Source organism: Polyergus mexicanus, unplaced genomic scaffold (genome assembly GCF_030449975.1).
Source record: "Polyergus mexicanus isolate NDT 795.1 unplaced genomic scaffold, iyPolMexi1.0 SCAF_5, whole genome shotgun sequence".
Lineage (NCBI taxonomy): Eukaryota > Metazoa > Arthropoda > Insecta > Hymenoptera > Formicidae > Polyergus > Polyergus mexicanus.
The window spans coordinates 9,530,927-9,550,458 of NW_027223325.1; the positions used below are offsets into that span (position 1 = coordinate 9,530,927).

General features: G+C 32.0%; 2 protein-coding genes across 7 annotated transcripts; one reads left to right on the forward strand and one right to left on the reverse strand.

Annotated features, from left to right (window-relative positions):
• Positions 1-656: 656 nt before the first annotated feature.
• Positions 657-16,178, forward strand: Ufd4 (ubiquitin fusion-degradation 4-like). Of its 6 annotated transcripts, none has more exons than XM_070295406.1 (23): positions 657-888; positions 1,461-1,521; positions 2,040-2,179; positions 2,264-2,498; positions 2,584-2,924; positions 2,994-4,053; positions 4,486-4,599; positions 5,415-5,811; positions 6,013-6,048; positions 6,293-6,559; positions 6,665-7,218; positions 7,320-8,226; positions 8,371-8,657; positions 8,784-9,041; positions 9,395-9,605; positions 9,809-10,012; positions 10,508-10,764; positions 10,861-11,019; positions 11,474-11,689; positions 11,763-12,007; positions 12,108-12,675; positions 12,754-13,808; positions 13,964-16,178. In XM_070295406.1, the coding sequence occupies exons 3-23, from the start codon at positions 2,040-2,042 to the stop codon at positions 14,244-14,246; spliced, it is 7,794 nt and encodes a 2,597-aa protein (XP_070151507.1). In that variant the 5' UTR covers positions 657-888; positions 1,461-1,521; the 3' UTR covers positions 14,247-16,178. The 6 variants fall into 6 exon arrangements, with proteins under 6 accessions (XP_070151507.1, XP_070151508.1, XP_070151509.1 ...); XM_070295407.1 differs by having other exon boundaries at positions 657-875; XM_070295408.1 differs by lacking the exon at positions 6,013-6,048.
• Positions 16,179-16,264: 86 nt separating this feature from the next.
• Mdh1 (malate dehydrogenase 1) lies at positions 16,265-19,503 on the reverse strand. Its single transcript, XM_070295434.1, has 5 exons — positions 19,349-19,503; positions 18,484-18,679; positions 17,807-18,129; positions 17,134-17,511; positions 16,265-16,867 (listed from the first exon to the last, which is right to left on the reverse strand). The coding sequence occupies exons 1-5, from the start codon at positions 19,349-19,351 to the stop codon at positions 16,769-16,771; spliced, it is 999 nt and encodes a 332-aa protein (XP_070151535.1). The 5' UTR covers positions 19,352-19,503; the 3' UTR covers positions 16,265-16,768.
• Between the last annotated feature and the right edge of the window lie 29 nt (positions 19,504-19,532).

The following is a 19,532-nucleotide window of genomic DNA, read 5'->3' on the forward strand; positions in this document are numbered from 1 at the left end:
ATAGATTATATATATGTATAAATAAGAAAATTTATATATAAATGTATATTTTTCGAACATATAAAACTACAAAAAATTTATTTTATAATTCTATATAGTAATACACCATATTATAAAGATGAATTATGATTGATAAATGTAACGGTTCCACTAAATTATATTATTAAATACATATAATTTATTTGAAATATATTTCATTAATTTACAGTTTTTTTTTAATAATTTCTATAAAATAAAATAAATGTATTCGTATAATTATATAAATGTATACCTTTTATTTTAAAAACTTCAAATTTATTATATATATATATATATATATATAATGTATAAAATGATAATATATAATAGTCTCCTATATATTCTTTTTACATACTTTACAAATATTAATATCGTACTATAGTCATATCATAAGACCGTATCAATCTAGGCATTAAAAATTGAGATTAAAGACTGGTGGACTGTCACATAATTGGTTGAACTTTTCGCGCATGCGCACTGGAACTTTATACCTGATGTTCAAGTTAACTGGTTAAACTGTGGCTCTATGGCTTTCAGTTTTACATGAAAACTCGGCTTATTGCTCGCTAACTATACCGATTTGCGTGATTCCAATCTATATCGAAATTAAATGTTAGGTATGTAAAAAGAGACGAGAAATATATGTGACGTATACGACGATGATATAAAGAAAAAATTATTCATAGTGTGTGAGAAAGCGCTTTGTTAAGTCGATCCACTAATGCAAAATATAGATTGTATTATTAAGAGGCGAAATAAATAGACGATCTATATCTGTTTTCACACGCGTTAGAAAACGACACGTCTGCGAGAGAATGGCGAGTTGACCTATCACGAAGAATGGAATGTATGCAACGGTACGTTTTAACGGTAGGTATGTCTGTATATCTCTGTCAAAATGCACTATTATTTTTTAATCATACTATGACTTTTTTGTCCTATCTCTGTCTTTTTAAGACAAATAATTTCAAGACACATATATATTAAAGGTTACGTATCTATTAATCATATCATGTATCTTACGATCGTTGCGACCAATCTTTTTTTCAATCTTTATTACGATTGAGTCGTAATAACTGTTGGGCACAAATATTCATACACCACAATCACGTGTCTTTATTTCATCGAATCAAATTGATTTTTCGCTATTTATATCACGTAATGACATTCAATATTTGTCGCATTTGATTTCGGAGTTAGTGTATATCCTCAAAGAGAAAAAAGAGCAAGACACCAAAGTGATAAAAAATATCTTAAAATTACAACACAAAATATATAGCTTGTATTTGTAAGCTTGCATATATTATGATTTGTATCACACGATTGAACACAATAGATGTCTGCGATAACATTAACATGAGCTTGCTTTCTTTCTCTATATATATATATATATTTTTAGATTAGTAATTTGCATAATTTAATGAGATTCTTTTTCTATATAGTTTCCAGAGTATCAAAATATAACATTGAGCCAATTGATACTATATACATTTAAAATATAAGGTAAGTGATATGAAAAGAATATAACGAAAAATATAGGAGTAAGCTCTTTTTTTTCCTCTCTCTCTTTCTTTTACATTGAATTTTATAATATATATATATATATATATAATTATCACTTACAATATTTACAATCATTTATTAGTCAATTTAGTCATTGATATTAATGAATAAATTCTTTTTTTAAATTATTTAATTCTGATCAGAAAGAACTATAGTGGTTTTTATCATTTGTGTTTATTATATAGCAGCCATTATAGTGGCTCGTTAAAAATTTTTGCTGTATTTATATAAACATATAGTAGCAACTTACTATTAAATCACTGAACAAACTAGTTAAGTATCTTAATTTAGTTCCAATTTAAACAACTTACAATATTTATACAAATATATGAATTAAATTTCTTTTTCTTTTTTGTGAAGTAACTACATGATTTTGCGCATCAAAAAATGTATACAATACTTAAGATGCAAGAAAATCATATATATATATACATTTCTTTTTTTTTTCCCCTTTCAAGATGGCAGATGTCGACCCTGAAACTTTATTGGAATGGCTCAGTATGGGGCAAGGAGATGAAAGGGACATGCAGTTAATTGCATTAGAACAATTGTGCATGCTGTTACTTATGTCCGATAATGTTGATCGTTGCTTTGAATGGTAAATAAAATAATTATTCAATGATAATAAAATAATTGCATGTAAGTAATGATATTGATACACAGTATATTTTATGTTCTACAGTTGCCCTCCGCGCACATTCCTCCCAGCACTTTGTAGAATTTTTCTGGATGAATTAGTGCCAGACAGTGTGTTGGAAGTGACTGCTCGAGCTATTACATATTACTTGGATGTTTCCGCGGAATGTACGCGCAGAGTGGTTGCTATGGAAGGCGCGGTGAAGGCTATTTGCAGTCGACTTTCTGGTGCTGGACTTGGCTCCAGAGCCAGTCGGGATTTAGCAGAACAATGTATAAAGGTATAATTAATTTCACATATATAAAAATATTGCATAAAATGTGATTAGCAAGATAATCAAATCTTATTTTTATATTTTAAATCAGGTATTAGAACTTGTATGCGCGAGAGAAGCAGGCGCTGTATTCGAAGCTGGTGGTCTACCTTGTGCGTTGTGCTTCATCCGAGAACACGGAGCGCGCGTACATCGGGACACGTTGCATTCGGCAATGGCAGTCGTTACGCGTCTATGCGGTAAAGTTGAACCTCAAGATAAGGCTTTACCTGATTGCGTTGAGGCTCTATCGGTGTTACTCAGACACGAGGATGCGCACGTGGCTGATGGAGCACTTCGTTGCTTTGCATCACTGGCGGACAGGTTTTCCAGAAGGGGAACAGATCCTGCGCCATTAGCATCAAATGGATTAGTTTCTGAACTTTTATATCGGTATGTGCATGATTTTTTTTATATTTATATTAACATAGTATATATTTTTACATGCAAAATCTTTTTTAGCTTGTCAAATGCAGCAGGACCTAACACATCCACTACGGCGACTTGCAGCAATCCAAAAACACCACCACCATCTAGTACCATAACTACAGTTCCAGCTCCGGAACCAAAATCCTGTGCTTCTGTTTCAACCATAATTAGTCTCTTGTCGACACTTTGTAGAGGATCGCCGTCAATTACGCACGATCTTTTACGATCGGAATTACCAGATGCAATAGAAAAGGCACTAAAAGGAGATGAACGATGCGCTCTCGATTCTATGAGGTTAATAGATCTTCTATTAGTCTTACTATTTGAAGGTAGATTAGCATTGGGCCGAAACACTACCGGTGGTCCATCTGGTCCTTTGTTACCAAGATTGAGACGTTTAGATAGCGCTGGAGAAAAATCACATAGACAATTAATCGATTGCATACGCTCGAAAGATACAGATGCTTTGATAGAAGCAATTGATACAGGTGGGATTGAAGTTAATTTTATGGACGATGTTGGGCAAACTTTGCTCAATTGGGCTTCAGCGTTTGGTACGCAAGAGATGGTCGAATTCTTGTGCGATAGAGGAGCAGATGTTAATAAGGGCCAGCGATCGTCCAGTTTACATTATGCAGCTTGTTTTGGAAGACCAGCTATTGCCAAAGTTTTACTTAGACACGGTGCTAATCCTGATTTGCGGGATGAAGATGGTAAAACACCTTTGGATAAGGCTAGAGAACGCGTCGATGAAGGACACAGAGAAGTTGCAGCCATTTTACAGTCACCTGGAGAATGGATGTTACCACCGAGTCAAGAACATAGAAAACTTGAGACAGAAATAGAAGAATTTACAGAACCTAAGGGAGATCCTGAAATGGCGCCAGTTTATCTGAAAAGATTATTGCCAGTGTTTTGTGCAACCTTTCAGTCAACTATGTTACCGAGTGTTAGAAAAGCGAGTTTAAGTTTGATCAGAAAAATGGTGCATTACATCCAACCAGAATTGCTTATAGAAACCTGTAGATCTGACAAAACCGGGGGATGTGGAGCTATGCTTGTAGAAGTAATTGCCAATGTTTTAGATAATGAGGTAAGTGTAATATATAATTTTTCAAGAGTATCAATATATAGTGTTTTACGCTTACTTATATTAAAGAACATTGTCCATTTTGCACTATGCTTATACACATAACATCACAGAGAGAGAATGCTATATTAAAATTTACATATTTTACTATATACGTTATTTTATAAAGGATTATCCTGTATGTATTAATCGAATTGTGGAAGAAATTATCTCCTCTCTTCTCTTTCTTATATAAAAATCCTATATAACCAAAATCAACACGATAAAACTATGCACATCTATTGTTCATAATGTATGTAAAACAGAATTCTATTTTCTCACAAAAATATGAGATATTCCTGCACACAAAAGATTTTAAAGATCCCAACATGCATGCAGGCAGAGAGACAATCATATTGATTGGCGATATCAGTGATTTATTAAGGTTTTTCACAGGAACTTGAAATAAAGGCGCCATTATCATCACCTATGGCTTTTAAGATGTTTGGTCCAAAATTACTCGGCTTTACGACTCGCAAGTCTTGTTGCAACTACATTCTCGATAAGACGGTAACGTCTATTGCATATTCCCATCGCTCGCGAAAGCCCTTTAATCCTTTCCATGCTGTTTATAATTCTGCAAGATTCCATTAATTTTTTAAAATTAATAATTGCGTCAAGAATATTAACGTTTATAATAAAATGTAATATACTTAAAGAGCGTGAAATTTAACATACTTATTATACGCATGTCTCCATTTGGATATTACATATTATTCGATAGAATTACAGATCTATATATTAATGTGTGCGTTTATTTTTATTAAGAAATGGAATATAATTAATCTCAAAGTCTTAATTCAATTAATTTCATAATTATAAAATGCCAATGATGCTTTTCCTGATAATTTTTAGCATTCTTGTAAGAAATTGCAACAATAAATTTCATTATTATTGCGAGATTTACAAGAAAATATATAATTTATAAATTAATCAACTAATTGAAATGTGAAAAAGATAAATAGAAGAATGTACTTTAAAAAATCTTACTCTTTTGATAAAATCGTCGAAGTATTAGATCTATTCTTGTCTACTGCCTGTTTGTCATTGATGGGATCTGTTCGCATTTTCGCAAATTATAGTTTAAAAAAAAATGCATATTATACTTGTATTTATTATGTGCAAGTTTTGCAAAATAAACATTTTTTTTTATTTATTTATTTTTTTCTGATAAAAGTAAATTATTTTGCACTTTCTTTTTTTTATATATATTTCCGAAAGATAAATATTTTTATTATCTTATCTGTTTTGTGATTGTTTTAATATTGTTTTGCTTTATATTTAAAACTATTTAAAAACTTGTGTGTGTTCTCTAATATTAACAGGAAGATGAGGATGGTCACTTAGTTGTCCTACAAATGATACAAGATTTGATGATTAAAGGCAAAGAGGAATTCTTAGAACATTTCGCACGTTTAGGAGTATTTTCAAAAGTTGCCTCTTTGGCCGGACCACAAGAAACTACACCTGAGCCAGAAACAGAATCAAATCAATCAGGAGATGATCAAAGAATGGAAGATGCAAAAGAATTATTAATAGGTAGAGCGTATCATTGGAGAGACTGGTGTATATGTAGAGGACGTGATTGTTTATACATTTGGTCCGATGCAGCAGCTTTAGAACTATCGAATGGGAGCAACGGATGGTTTAGATTTATTCTTGATGGCAAATTGGCAACTATGTATTCCAGCGGAAGTCCGGAAGGGGGGACGGATACATCAGGTAAGCATATATACATGCTTGACTGTACATTTGCACACATATATTATTCATTTTGTTACTATCGTCTTTTTTACCAAAATGCTGTTTTTATCTCTTTACATTTTTAATGTTATTTTCACTTTATTTTATACTTTTTATTTGTGATTAACTTTTGCGAGGGTAACTATGTAAAAAATAACTGGTTTTACTAACTGCCTACAGGAAAAGGAAGGAACACAGAGTCGCTTACTACTGAAGGTTGGTTATATATGTTTCATTTGTGTAATAATTTGCATATTGTACTATATATAAAATTCTTTTCTTACATTCTACATGTTATTTAAAACTTGTAGCATATTTTTTATCTTTCTTGTCTTCTCCTCTTTTTCTTTTTCTTTTTCTTTTTCTCTTTCTCCCTCCCTTTGTCTTATAATGGCATATATTCCATTCTATAATACTTGATCTGACATTAATTAAATATGTAATTTAACATAATTTACAGAAAATCGTGGTGAATTTCTGGAGAAACTGCAAAGGGCACGTAGTCAATTAAAAGTAAATTTTGTAAGTCAGCCTGTGCTCTCTCGACCTGGCACTACACGGCTGGTTGTAGGAAATTGGGCATTATCCAGTAGAAAGGAGAGCGAATTATGTATACATAATAGTGATGGCCAACAACAGGCAACTATTTTAAGAGAAGATTTGCCAGGTTTTATTTTTGAATCAAACAGAGGTACAAAGCACTCTTTCACGGCAGAAACAAGTTTAGGTATGAGAAAAATGCTGAATTATTGTACTTTAGGATTATTTTAATCTTACTTCTTTTTATTAGAATTTCTTTATAAAAATTTACATTATATAATTTATGATTTAGGTCCAGAATTTGCAGCAGGTTGGACTGGTAAAAGAGGAAAAAGATTGAGATCTAAAATTGAAGCAATTAAACAAAAAGTCAAAGTGCAAGCGCAAGAGATATATGAACGTTATTTTAAAGTAGCTCAAGCTCAACCACGGGGTGTAGTTGCTAAGCTTGGTACCATTGTTAGTCAAATAGAGAAAGCATCTCAGAAACAACAATCTGGAAATCGTGAGTGGCGTAATGTGTTGCAATCCGCATTAGAGCAACTTAAAGTATTATTAAATGAGGAAGGTCGAGTATCTGCATACGAATTACACTCCAGCGGTCTTGTGCAAGCGTTACTTGGTTTGTTGGCTGCGCCTCCTGGACCTTCACCACCAACATTGAGGGCGACTAAACTTAGGATGCAGAGAATAACTGTGTTTAATAGCTGTTTTCAGACAAAAGACACGAATAAAGAACATAATTCTGCTAAAATTTTAGTCCACAAATTGGTTTCGGTGCTAGAATCGATAGAAAAATTACCTGTATACCTGTATGACACACCTGGATCAGGCTACGGTTTACAGGTACACCTCGCAGTATCACTGCGCATATAAGTTTTCTGCATATGTAATTTTGTTATATATTATTTTCTGTGTTTTTCAATTCAATTTTGTTTTATTCACAGATTCTGACCAGGAGATTACGCTTTCGATTGGAAAAAGCTTCTGGCGAAAGCGCGTTAATAGATCGATCTGGTCGTAGCTTAAAAATGGAACCATTAAGTACGATACAACAACTAGAGAATCATTTATTAAAAATGGTAGCTAAGCAATGGCACGATCATGATAGATCTACATTTACATTCGTGAAAAAGTTGAAGGAAGAAAATAGAATAATATTCAAATATCAGCATGATTTTGACGAAAATGGTTTGCTATATTGGATCGGTACAAATGCTAAAACTTGTCCGGAATGGGTAAACCCAGGTCAATATGGTTTAGTTGTCATTACATCAAGCGATGGAAGAAACTTACCGTATGGCCATCTCGAAGATATACTCAGCCGTGATCCATCAGCATTGAATTGTCACACTAATGATGACAAACGTGCATGGTTTTCGATTGATCTTGGAGTTTGGATAATTCCTAACGCTTATACCTTAAGACACGCGAGAGGATACGGTAGAAGCGCTTTGAGGAATTGGATGTTTCAAGCATCAAAAGACGGCGTTACGTGGATAACATTATATGCTCATGTAGACGATTGTTCTTTAAATGAGCCAGGTAGTACAGCTACCTGGACATTAGAACCACCGAGTGAAGAGACACAAGGCTGGCGGCATTTACGTTTACAACAAATTGGAAAGAATGCTTCTGGACAAACGCATTATCTATCTGTATCTGGTTTTGAGGTTTATGGAGAAGTTACTGGAGTATGCGAAGATTTAGGTCGTGCAGCCAAGGAAGCCGAAGCTGGTGTACGGAAACAAAGAAGATTTATTAAAACGCAAGTCCTTAAACATTTAGTTGCGGGAGTTAGAGTGGCTAGAGGTTTAGATTGGAAGTGGAGGGATCAAGATGGCGTACCACCAGGTATGTGAGAATATTAATTTATATACCGAGTATGTGTTCATAAAATAGATTGATACTTGTAGTAACAGATGTGATAAACAACATCATGTTAAACAATATTATAAAACTGCAAAGAAATAAACTAACTGTCTTGATATCTCATAGGTGAAGGCACAGTTACGGGAGAATTACACAATGGATGGATAGACGTAACGTGGGATCATGGTGGATCAAATTCTTATAGAATGGGTGCAGAAGGAAAATATGATCTTAGATTAGTCGGCACTAGTCTTGAGACAGACAGTACAGTGAAATGTAAAAGTGGTGGAGGAGTTTTAACTGGTCGCAAATCAAATAGCACTCCTAGTTTACCCGATTGCACTGATACCGTTATGCGTAGTTCGGTAGCTTCCACCGATCAAGCTGCAAGTGCGGATAATCTTGCGGCGAAGGTAGAATTCTTTTTATTATTCATTTATTACATACATATTTGCAGAATTAAAGTTTTCATACAGAGTGAAATAAAATAATTAATGTAATACATGAGATTTATTCTTTCTGATATTTTTTACAAGCAGCAAGCTGCCGAATCGATAGCCGAGAGTGTGTTATCGGTAGCCCGTGCTGAGGCAGTGGTTGCCGTAACTGGTGAGAGTGGAGCAAACTCGACAGGTGAACTTTCAGTTGTATTGCACCCCAGACCAGATACAGCCGTTACTAGTGATTTAGCTACTATCGTCGAAAGTCTTACTCTTAATACAGATTGTCCGGTTAACAGTACTAGTAATCGAGCATCCAGTTCAAAACCACTTTTTGCTACTATAAGAGGAAACAAGGTAAAAATGATATACTTCTGCTAATTTTCTACTATCTTTAAAATTAGAGTATCTACTTTCTATGGAAAAACATGAAAAATCTGAAATTCTTAGGGATTTCTTTTGTACTTAAAAAAATCAGGTAATTCTTATGCAATTTTATGGAGATTCAGGATATTGTTTTTAAATTTTGCTCTTATATTGTAAAGTAAACAATCAGTAATTTGGCAATAAGCCAAGTTGTGAATTATGTGTTTAAAATGTATTACAAAAATACTCTGGAAGAACAGGAAATTGTTTTACAAGATTTGAATAGACACTTGAACATATTACTGTTGAGATATGAATTCTAATGTATGAATAATGTAACATAGGCTAGCGGAGGCTTATTGAGTTTAGAAACTGCTGAGGTTCTGGATCGTATGAGAGAGGGAGCTGACAGATTACGCAACAATACTAACAGTTTTCTGAGCGGTGAATTACTTGGTTTAGTTCCTGTTAGAATCAGCGTTTCTGGCGAATCTGATGAAAATTCATTAAGGATCAAATCTGTACCGAGGCATCATCCTACAGGAATTGCAGATGGTACATATAACTTTTTTGTTGCAATAATACATGTTTCATTGCTATAATGCTTATATTTAATTATAACTATACTTAAACTCTCTTATCATGTTTGTATGTGGAAGATACATGACTACACTTCGTGACTGTACATTAATCTCCTTTCCTCTTGCTAATAATATATGTTTTATTACATTTATATTTATACATTTTTTTCGAATTAGTTGCTAAAGACTGTATTACTCGAGAGAAAGAAGCTAGTTCATCTACACAAAATACAACGGGTAATTGTCCTGTTGTGGTTACCAATCCCATGTCGGTATCTGTGCCTAATCTCGCTTGTTCCGATGCTAACAATACCTTGGAATCAACAGCTGCTACTGGTTTATTGGAGACTTTCGCTGCAATGGCGCGAAGACGAACATTAGGTTTGTTTTAAATTAGATTATTATATATTAACGAATATGCTTATTATTACAATTATTATATTTGTAATAACGTATGTATATTTTTCTCTGTGAATGTTATATTAAAAATATTTCTTAAATGTTATACATTTTCGGTTATATATTACATTATATGTAATAGATGATTTAACTTTTGCAAAATTCTCATTAAGGTGGGTATACACTTAGCGAATGAACACCGAACGAATAGTGAATGCGAACATCTTGTGAAACGTTTTGAACATTTTTCTCGCACGAATTGTCTTTGATGTACCGCCTCCTAAGGGAATCGACCCGAATGCGAATCGAACGTTTGAATTCGCTTTAGCATATATATCTGCTGAATGATAACAACGAACGTTCGCATTCGCTGTTCGTTCGGTGTTCGTTTGCTAAGTGTATACCCACCTTTACATATTATTACATTTCTTTCATGGCAAACAATATAAATTTTTAAAGAAGAAAATATATTTGTAGGACCTACAGGTGGACAACATCTTGCTTCAAATTCTAGTACGAGTTCTAATCCACGAGGACCAAATTCTGTGTCTAGTCTCGTACGATTGGCGCTCAGTCCAAATTTTCCCGGTGGTTTACTTAGTACGGCGCAAAGTTATCCAAGCTTAACAAGTAGTGGACAAATAGCTGGTAGTGGTGTCACCACGACAACAGGACCAGGCTTAGGACAAGCGCTTACTATGTCTCTGACTAGTACAAGTAGTGATAGTGAGCAGGTAAATTTCTCCTTTTTTTTGAATGGGTAGATTTCCCATTAAAATGTCCTCTCTTGAAGATTTTTTGTTAAATTTCGTTATTATATATGGATATAGGTCAGTCTTGAGGACTTCTTGGAATCATGCGGAGGTGTAGCAACTTCCAGTGCTGGTGGAGGTCGTACTACCGGCGGACCTACGCTTTTGACTGAACTAGAAGATGACGAAGATGGTGTTCTGGAGGAGGAAGAAGATAACGAAGAAAATGATCAAGAGGTAATTATATATATGCGGCATTTTTATCATACAAGATAATTCTAAGATAAATTTAAAAACTGTACTGACATACTCGTTACTTCAATTAAAATTTATTTTTTTCTTAGACGAAAATTTGAAAGTAAAATTTAAGGGATTTTTAGAAGAAAATTTTATTTATCACAATATAATTAATGTCTCAATATTTTCACTAAGAAAAAATTCAACTCAATTTAGTCTGAACATATGTGTCCGCACAACTTGATGATTTATTTTAAAATTACTGTCCCTTGTATACTTGTTTAGATTTCCAACTTTTTGATTACAATATCGTTTAATATATAAACAAGTATATAAAAATTTTTCAACTAATCAACATGATAGAAACATGATAGAATGACAAATGTGTTAATAAAAATTATATAAAACAAGTCATATAATTACTATTATATTCTTTACATTCTATACGTTTTAGGAAGAAGATGAAGAAAATGAGGAAGAAGGTGACGGTTGTGAAGGCGAATACGAAGAAGTAATGGTAAGTCGCAATCTTTTGGCAGCGTTTATGGAAGAAGAAGCACCACAGAGTAGCAAGAGACGTGCATGGGATGACGAGTTTGTGTTGAAGCGTCAATTTTCTGCTCTTATTCCTGCTTTTGATCCACGTCCTGGCCGGACAAACATTAATCAGGCAAGTAATATAAATTAAACACAGAACTAATCTTGTGAAAATGTTACATTAATTGAAAGTATTTCCGCAATAGACAACGGATTTAGAAGTTCCTCCTCCTGGCAGCGAAGCGCAAGTTAATAGCCGCATAGGAACATTGCCTATGCCTAGGCTTTCCTTGTCTTTGAAAGGACCAGGTTTTCCAGGTATACCGGATATTGAGATACCGCTTTCAGATCCGCACGCTAGTATTTTTCAAGCGGTCCAGGAACTAATGCAATTAACTGAATTGGGCAGTCGTCAAGAGAAATTGAAGAGGATATGGGAACCAACCTACACGTAATGTTTAAATTTTTGTTAATTTATCATAGAAATCATAGACATTATATAGAAAATATTGTAGCTTAATTGTTTCTCCTCTTCTAATTTATATATATAGCATAATATATAAGGAAGCTAGAGACGAGGAATCTGGTAGAGCAACACCGATTGTAACATTATATTCTCGTAACCTTACGCAAAGTGCAAACGCGTGTACCATGGAAGATGTTCTGCAGCTTTTGAGACATGTATTTGTTTTGAGCACCGGTCGGGATGACGGTACCTCATTAGAACAGGAAGAATCAAATGACACAACCTATTGGCTTCATCCAGATGACTTTACATCCAAGAAAATCACAAATAAGATCGTGCAACAGATTCAGGATCCGCTGGCTCTAGCTGCTGGTGCATTGCCCAATTGGTGCGAAGAACTCGCACGAAGCTGTCCGTTTTTGCTACCCTTCGAAACTAGACGACTCTATTTTAGTTGCACTGCTTTTGGTGCTTCACGGTCTATTGTATGGCTACAAACGCAGCGAGATGCGATTCTTGAAAGACAAAGAGCACCAGGTTTAAGCCCACGACGGGACGATAGTCATGAATTTCGTGTCGGCAGGCTTAAGCATGAACGAGTCAGTGTACCTAGAGGAGAGAAATTATTAAATTGGGCGGAACAAGTATTGAAGGTAAAAATTGTATTTTAAAGAAACCATTCCCCATATATATTAATGTACGTTTATTTTTTTTTTTACTTTTTTCTCTAGGTACATGCAAACCGTAAAAGTATACTTGAAGTCGCATTCGTAGGAGAAGAAGGTACCGGTCTTGGACCCACTTTGGAATTTTTCGCATTAGTTGCAGCGGAATTGCAACGTAAAGATTTAGGTCTTTGGTTATGTGATGATGCCGCCGATGATAATGGCATACAGATCTTAAGTGAAGAGCAAACATGTATTTCTGGAGAGAAGATTCGGCCTGCGGGATATTACGTGACACGAGCCAGTGGCTTATTCCCGGCCCCATTACCGCAAGATTCAGCAGCCTGCGATCGTGCTGTTCGATATTTCTGGTTCCTAGGAGTCTTTTTAGCAAAAGTTCTCCAGGATAATAGATTAGTAGATCTACCGTTATCCCGTCCATTCTTAAAATTAATGTGCCGCGGTGATATTTCGAACAATGTTAATGAGAAAATCGGTCTTACTGGCATTACGCAAGACAGTATGTCATCCAGCATGTCTAGTAGTTTTATATCGGAAGAGGGAGACACAGATGCTGCATACTCATCGTTAGAACCTTGTTCATGGTACGCTGGTTTATTAGACATAGAAGATCTTGCTGAGGTGGACCCTGTAAGGGGCGAATTTCTGAAAGAGATACAAAATGCAATTGCTAAGCGTGATAGAACTTTTTCCGATGGTGTAAATTCCACTGATGAAGAAATGTCATTGTACATTACTCATCCATCGGGTACTTCAGTGGCTATTGAGGATTTAACATTAACCATGACATATTCACCAAGTTCGAAAGTTTTTCAACACGATCATGTGGAATTAGTCAAAGGTGGCTCAGATATCGCAGTAACGATAGAAAATGCAAAAGAATACACTAATCTTACTATCAATTACTGCCTTAATCAGGGAATTTATAGGCAACTCGAAGCGTTTAAATTGGGCTTTTCAAAAGTCTTTCCGATGGAAAAACTCCACGTTTTTAGTCCAGAGGAAATGCGGGCAATGCTTTGCGGGGAACAGAATCCGCAGTGGACGAGAGAAGATTTGCTCAATTATACCGAGCCAAAACTAGGATACACGAAAGAAAGGTAAGATATTTTTTATTAAACTTATGAAGATAATCTGTTATTACTATTCTAAAAAATAGATGATGGTTTAACAGACTTGTGCATAATAGATATAGCTTGCATACACATACACATTTTATTTCGTTTAATAATAAATTTTATTTAATTTTTTTCAGTCCTGGCTTCCAAAGATTTGTCAACGTGCTATTATCATTGACTGGTTCGGAAAGAAAAGCATTCTTACAATTTGCTACTGGTTGTTCGGCTCTACCTCCAGGAGGTTTATGTAATTTACATCCCAGATTAACTGTCGTACGGAAAGTGGATGCTGGTTCTGGTGGTTATCCTTCAGTTAACACCTGTGTTCATTACTTAAAATTACCAGAATATCCTACTGAGGAAATTCTGAAAGAAAGACTCTTAGCTGCTACCCGAGAAAGAGGATTTCATTTGAATTAAATTTAAAATTTTTCTTATTCTAAGATTCAAATTATTCTTATTAAATAATGTGAAAAAATAAAAAATTATAATTTAGCGCGGATTGATATATATACGTAAAAAGAGAGAGAAGAAAGAAAGTACGGCCTTTATCGTAATAATTATTTTATTTTATTTTTTTATTTTTTTTTTTTGGTACGAACTATATAGTATAATAAGCAGATAACAACTTTTAGTAATCAGGGACAGAAAGTTTATTTCTGCAGAAATACTTGTACACATATTCTCCAGAAATGATTATATACATGTTCCCACTAATCTGGTTTACAGTAACATCCATAGTTAGATGTAAATATTAACTTAATACATTGTATAAACACCAGTTTCACACCAATGTTATAATATTATGTATATATAATATATAATATTATAATATTAATTATAATATCGGTTGTTGTAACTAAACTAGATATAAACTTGCAATTTTTATACGACATTTTAAGTTAGTGCTTACAATTACGGATGTTGCTGTAAAATAGATTAGTTGCAAACACATTGGATATATTTTTTCTAGTTCCCTGTTTCATCTATTCGTTATCATACATTATTTTTTTGTAAATTTAAATGTAAAATAATTACACATATTCCTAAATTGTTTTTATTTGAGAAAAATTTATTTATAGATAAATGTTTTGCGCTATATCAGTAAAAATCCATGATTACTAGATGATATATCCATGATATAACCATCCAACATCATCTAATACTTGATCCGATGCTCTCTTAAAATCACATTAATTTTCTGTATACTAACTTTGTAATATTTCATATATGCATATATATATATATATATATATATATATATATATATATATATATATATACACATATACATACATACATATACATATACATATACACATATTTATATCTAATGTAATCCTGCTGTGAATTATATTAGAGAATATCCTCTTTTATTTTATTATAAATATCATCTATTACTGAATTTACAATTTGCAAACTATGATTAATCGGATTTCTACAATCAGTGGTTGTTGATATATATTACATTAATAATAATTTGACAGATGTATTATTTTCTTGTACATTGTAAGTAAAAAATAATTTGTTTAAATGTGCGTATATGTATGGACGTGTGCGCACATGCGCTGTATGTGTGTGCGTGTTGTATAACAATTGAACATTTAAAAGATATTTGAAAATAATATATTTTAGTTATTTGATTGTATAAACTGTTATAAAATTGGCCCACAATTTGAAAATTATTCACAATTTAAGTATTTTATAATACTCTTTTTTGCAAGTATGTTTTGAATATATTTACTGTTTTCATGCAACAAAAATTCGGACATTTCTCATTTATAGATCAATGTTCATTGGAATATTACCTTCATTGAAAAAATGTGCGTGTGTTATTCTTTATTGTATAAAAGGTAATTTTACGAAAATTTCTATTTTCTTTATTATGAGATTATATGCATATATTACACAAACAAATAACTTGCTATAAATATTTATGCAATAATGTAAATCAAAATTGACGTTTATAAAATATTAATTTTTTGTTAATGATATTGAAAAAAACGATGTTTTGTAGTACCTAGACCAATGTTCACAACTTCTAAATATCTGCTTCTTAACTAAATATTTATGTATCGTCTTTAACTTTTAAAGAAACAAAAGTATCTTTAAATGAAACGAAAAAAAAGTTGCGATATTTTACTAAGAATGTTACCAAGATCGAATAAATTAAACATTCTTTGTGTATAATATGCTACTTAATGCGTGCGTTCACGCGATAATTACAATAATAGAAAAGAGCTCGAAATGTAATAATAGAAAGTAAGATATATGAAGATAATATAAATGTATGTGAGAAAAATTGAATATATAATGATATTGATATTAAAAATTATCATTACTGTAAAATAAATTATTCTCCTGGGCGAAGATGAATAAAAGCAAAAATGTGCCAAGGTATGTTTTCCAATATACTTTTATTATAAGTCTTACAAAGTCTACAGATTATATGTAAATATACATTGATGACTTGCGTATGCAATCTATGATAGTAAACATAACATATATATATTTCACTTGATAATCCACAGTTAAGAGATAATTTTAATTATCTTCTATTTAATTTTTTTATATATAGTATTTACATTGAAAATTACACACATCATACAGTATTCTAAAATATATGCAAATATAAAAGCATTGCAGCAATATATTGATGTGTAATCTTTTATCTGGCGATCATACGCGCGATTCTCAAATAAAGAACTTTGATCATAGCTCATTGTTGATCAAATTTTAAATTTTTATACCTCTAAAAGCTTACGTTTTGAAAATCATATTTATCACTTATATTTTTGCGACTTTGCTGTAATGTTTTGACAAATTTTAAAACATTTTTATGTATTTATCTTTTGTGTATTTTTTTTTTTTTTTTTTTTTTTTTACAATTTTGCTAACACAAATTCTTTTTTTATTTCATTATTTTGCACTGACGCTACTAGTCACTTTTGCAATACCTTGTTTGCCTCTGCGCGTTCTTCCTCTAATTCCTTAGATGTAATACCTAATTTTGATCTTGCAAAGTCACTAATTGGAAGATTCTAAAAATAAAAATTGTTAAGTATCCAACATTTTTGTTATTTTTTTATAATAAAAATATTTGCTTTTAATGATTTGAATATAGGAGAACTATTGAAAAGAAATATTATTACTATATGCATGGAAATACAAAACTCTCATTTGACATATAAAGTATTTCAGGAATTTTAAAAGAATGCATAGATAGAAAATATAAAGAGAAAAGTATTACTTGGCATTTATTTGTGTAGTGTATATTTGGACTTAAATATTCTATGAAACAACTTACTTGCACAATTTCATAGCGGTTATCTTTAATAGTGACAGGGAAGGAGAATACAATATCTTTTGGAATCCCGTAACTTCCATCAGATACAACGCCCATGCTGACCCATTCTCCAGGTTTAGTACCAAACCACCAATCTCTCATATGATCTCCAGCGGCTTTAGCAGCGGACATAGCAGAGGACATTTTTCTAGCAGCTATTACTTCGGCTCCGCGTTTTTGAATCTTTGCTATAAAGATATTATTCAACCATTCATCATCATTAATCTCAGATGATACAGCTTTTGCACCAGATGAAAGCGTTACAGTTGCATGTGCTGCATCAGGATATTGCGTGGAGCTATGATTACCCCAAATAATGACATTCTTGACTTTATCAACCTGTTATGTTACAATAAAATTATAAAATAATATTTATATAAGATTACACAATGTTGTAAAGCATAATATTATACATATAGTAATATCTTAAATATATATATTCTTACATTGTATGATAAATAAAAATAATAAAAATATAGAAAATGTAAGAAAAAAATATAATTGCATGTGTAATCAAATTCTGTACATTTCAAAAACATCTCAAGAATTTTAATCATAATAGTATGAGTTAAGGAATGAGTGAGTTAGTGAGTAGAGGGTATATATATAAGGGTGTTATGTGTATGTGTTTTACCTGAACATTTAATCGTGCAGCTAATGCTGCCTGTGCTCTATTCTGATCCAATCTAGTCATTGCAGTAAAATTTTCTTTTGGAATAGATGGTGCATAATGTGAACAAATAATTGCATTAGTGTTAGCAGGATTACCTACAACTAACACCTTAACATCTTTACGAGCATATTTATCTAATGCTTCGCCTTGCACCTTGAAAATTTCTACATTTGCAGCCAAAAGATCTTTACGTTCCATTCCTTCTTTTCTAGGCATTGCGCCAACCAAGAAAGCGGCTGCTACATTATTAAAGGCCTTTACTGGTTCAGCTGTTGGCGAAACCTCTACAAATTTAAATTAACTTATTTATATATAATTATATAATATCATTAGAATATAAATAGCACATATTTGGCGAAAATACAACACATTCATTGAGAGATGTTGAAAATCTTTTCATATCAAATTATCTCCCAAAAAATGATAAAAAAGCTATTTTTTTTGCAGTTGCCTTGTGTTCTTCTTTTAAGACATAATTACTTATATATATATTAAGCTATTATGATTAAATAATTTATATAATTTACAATTTGTACGATTAGTGTGATTTATGTAAAATATATGAGTAACAAATATTGAGTTACATTTAATAAATTTTATAAAACTATTTTTAAATATACAAATGTTTCATTGTCCACCTCGTAACAGAGGAAGTGCTAAATCCTCCAGTTCCATAACTACACCATCTAATACTTTCATCATAGGTGGAATATCTAATAATCGAAGATTAATAGGTTGTTCTGGGCCAAAAACTGTACCAGCTGCAATTTGATACAATAGAGAGTAGGCAATTTGTCCAGCAGCACCAGTAATTACGACATCTATAGGTTCCGCCTAATACAAAATATGAACAAAATTTGTTATAATAATAATTATATTATATATAATTATAAATAATAATTATAAAAGGTATATATACTAAAAATATATATATATATATATATGTATGTATGTATGTATGTATATATGTATGTATGTATATATATATATGTATATGTATATATATAATATGTATAAATATATATATTTATAAATTGAATACATTGAATACATATATAAACTGAAATTTTTTATTTGATGTAACATAATACATCTTACAATTATTTATTCCTAAAAGATAATAAAAAATATAAGATTTAATAAATTTTAATATTCTATATTTAAACATACACGCATTTTATAGAATATTATAATTTTAACTATTACACATACACAAATACAACATATATTATTATACATGCATATATATATATTTTCTTTATTAAAATTATATATTTTATAAAACAAGAAGAGAGGGAGAAAGACAGAATTTGAACTAAAGGCGTATTAAATATGTATATGCAATTATTGAAAAGTGGATTAAATGTAATACCATGATTTTCTAAATAAAGGTCAAGCAAAGGTGAAACTAAAGATAAATTTTAAAGCTGAGATATGATAATAATATCTAATCTATATCATTTTTAAATCAACATAATAATATACAGTATTAAAGGGACTTACCATTTTTTTCCAATATGCCTATTATTAGCAACAGAGAAGGATTGCTCGGTATTTAATATGTCACGATCAGGAGTGATTAAAAGGATCAATGGCGCAACATCAACCACCTCAATCGCCTGGAATTGAATGACTTGGACTGGACATGGACAAGAGAGTTGCCAGTTGCCAAGCCAAGCAGAGTTGC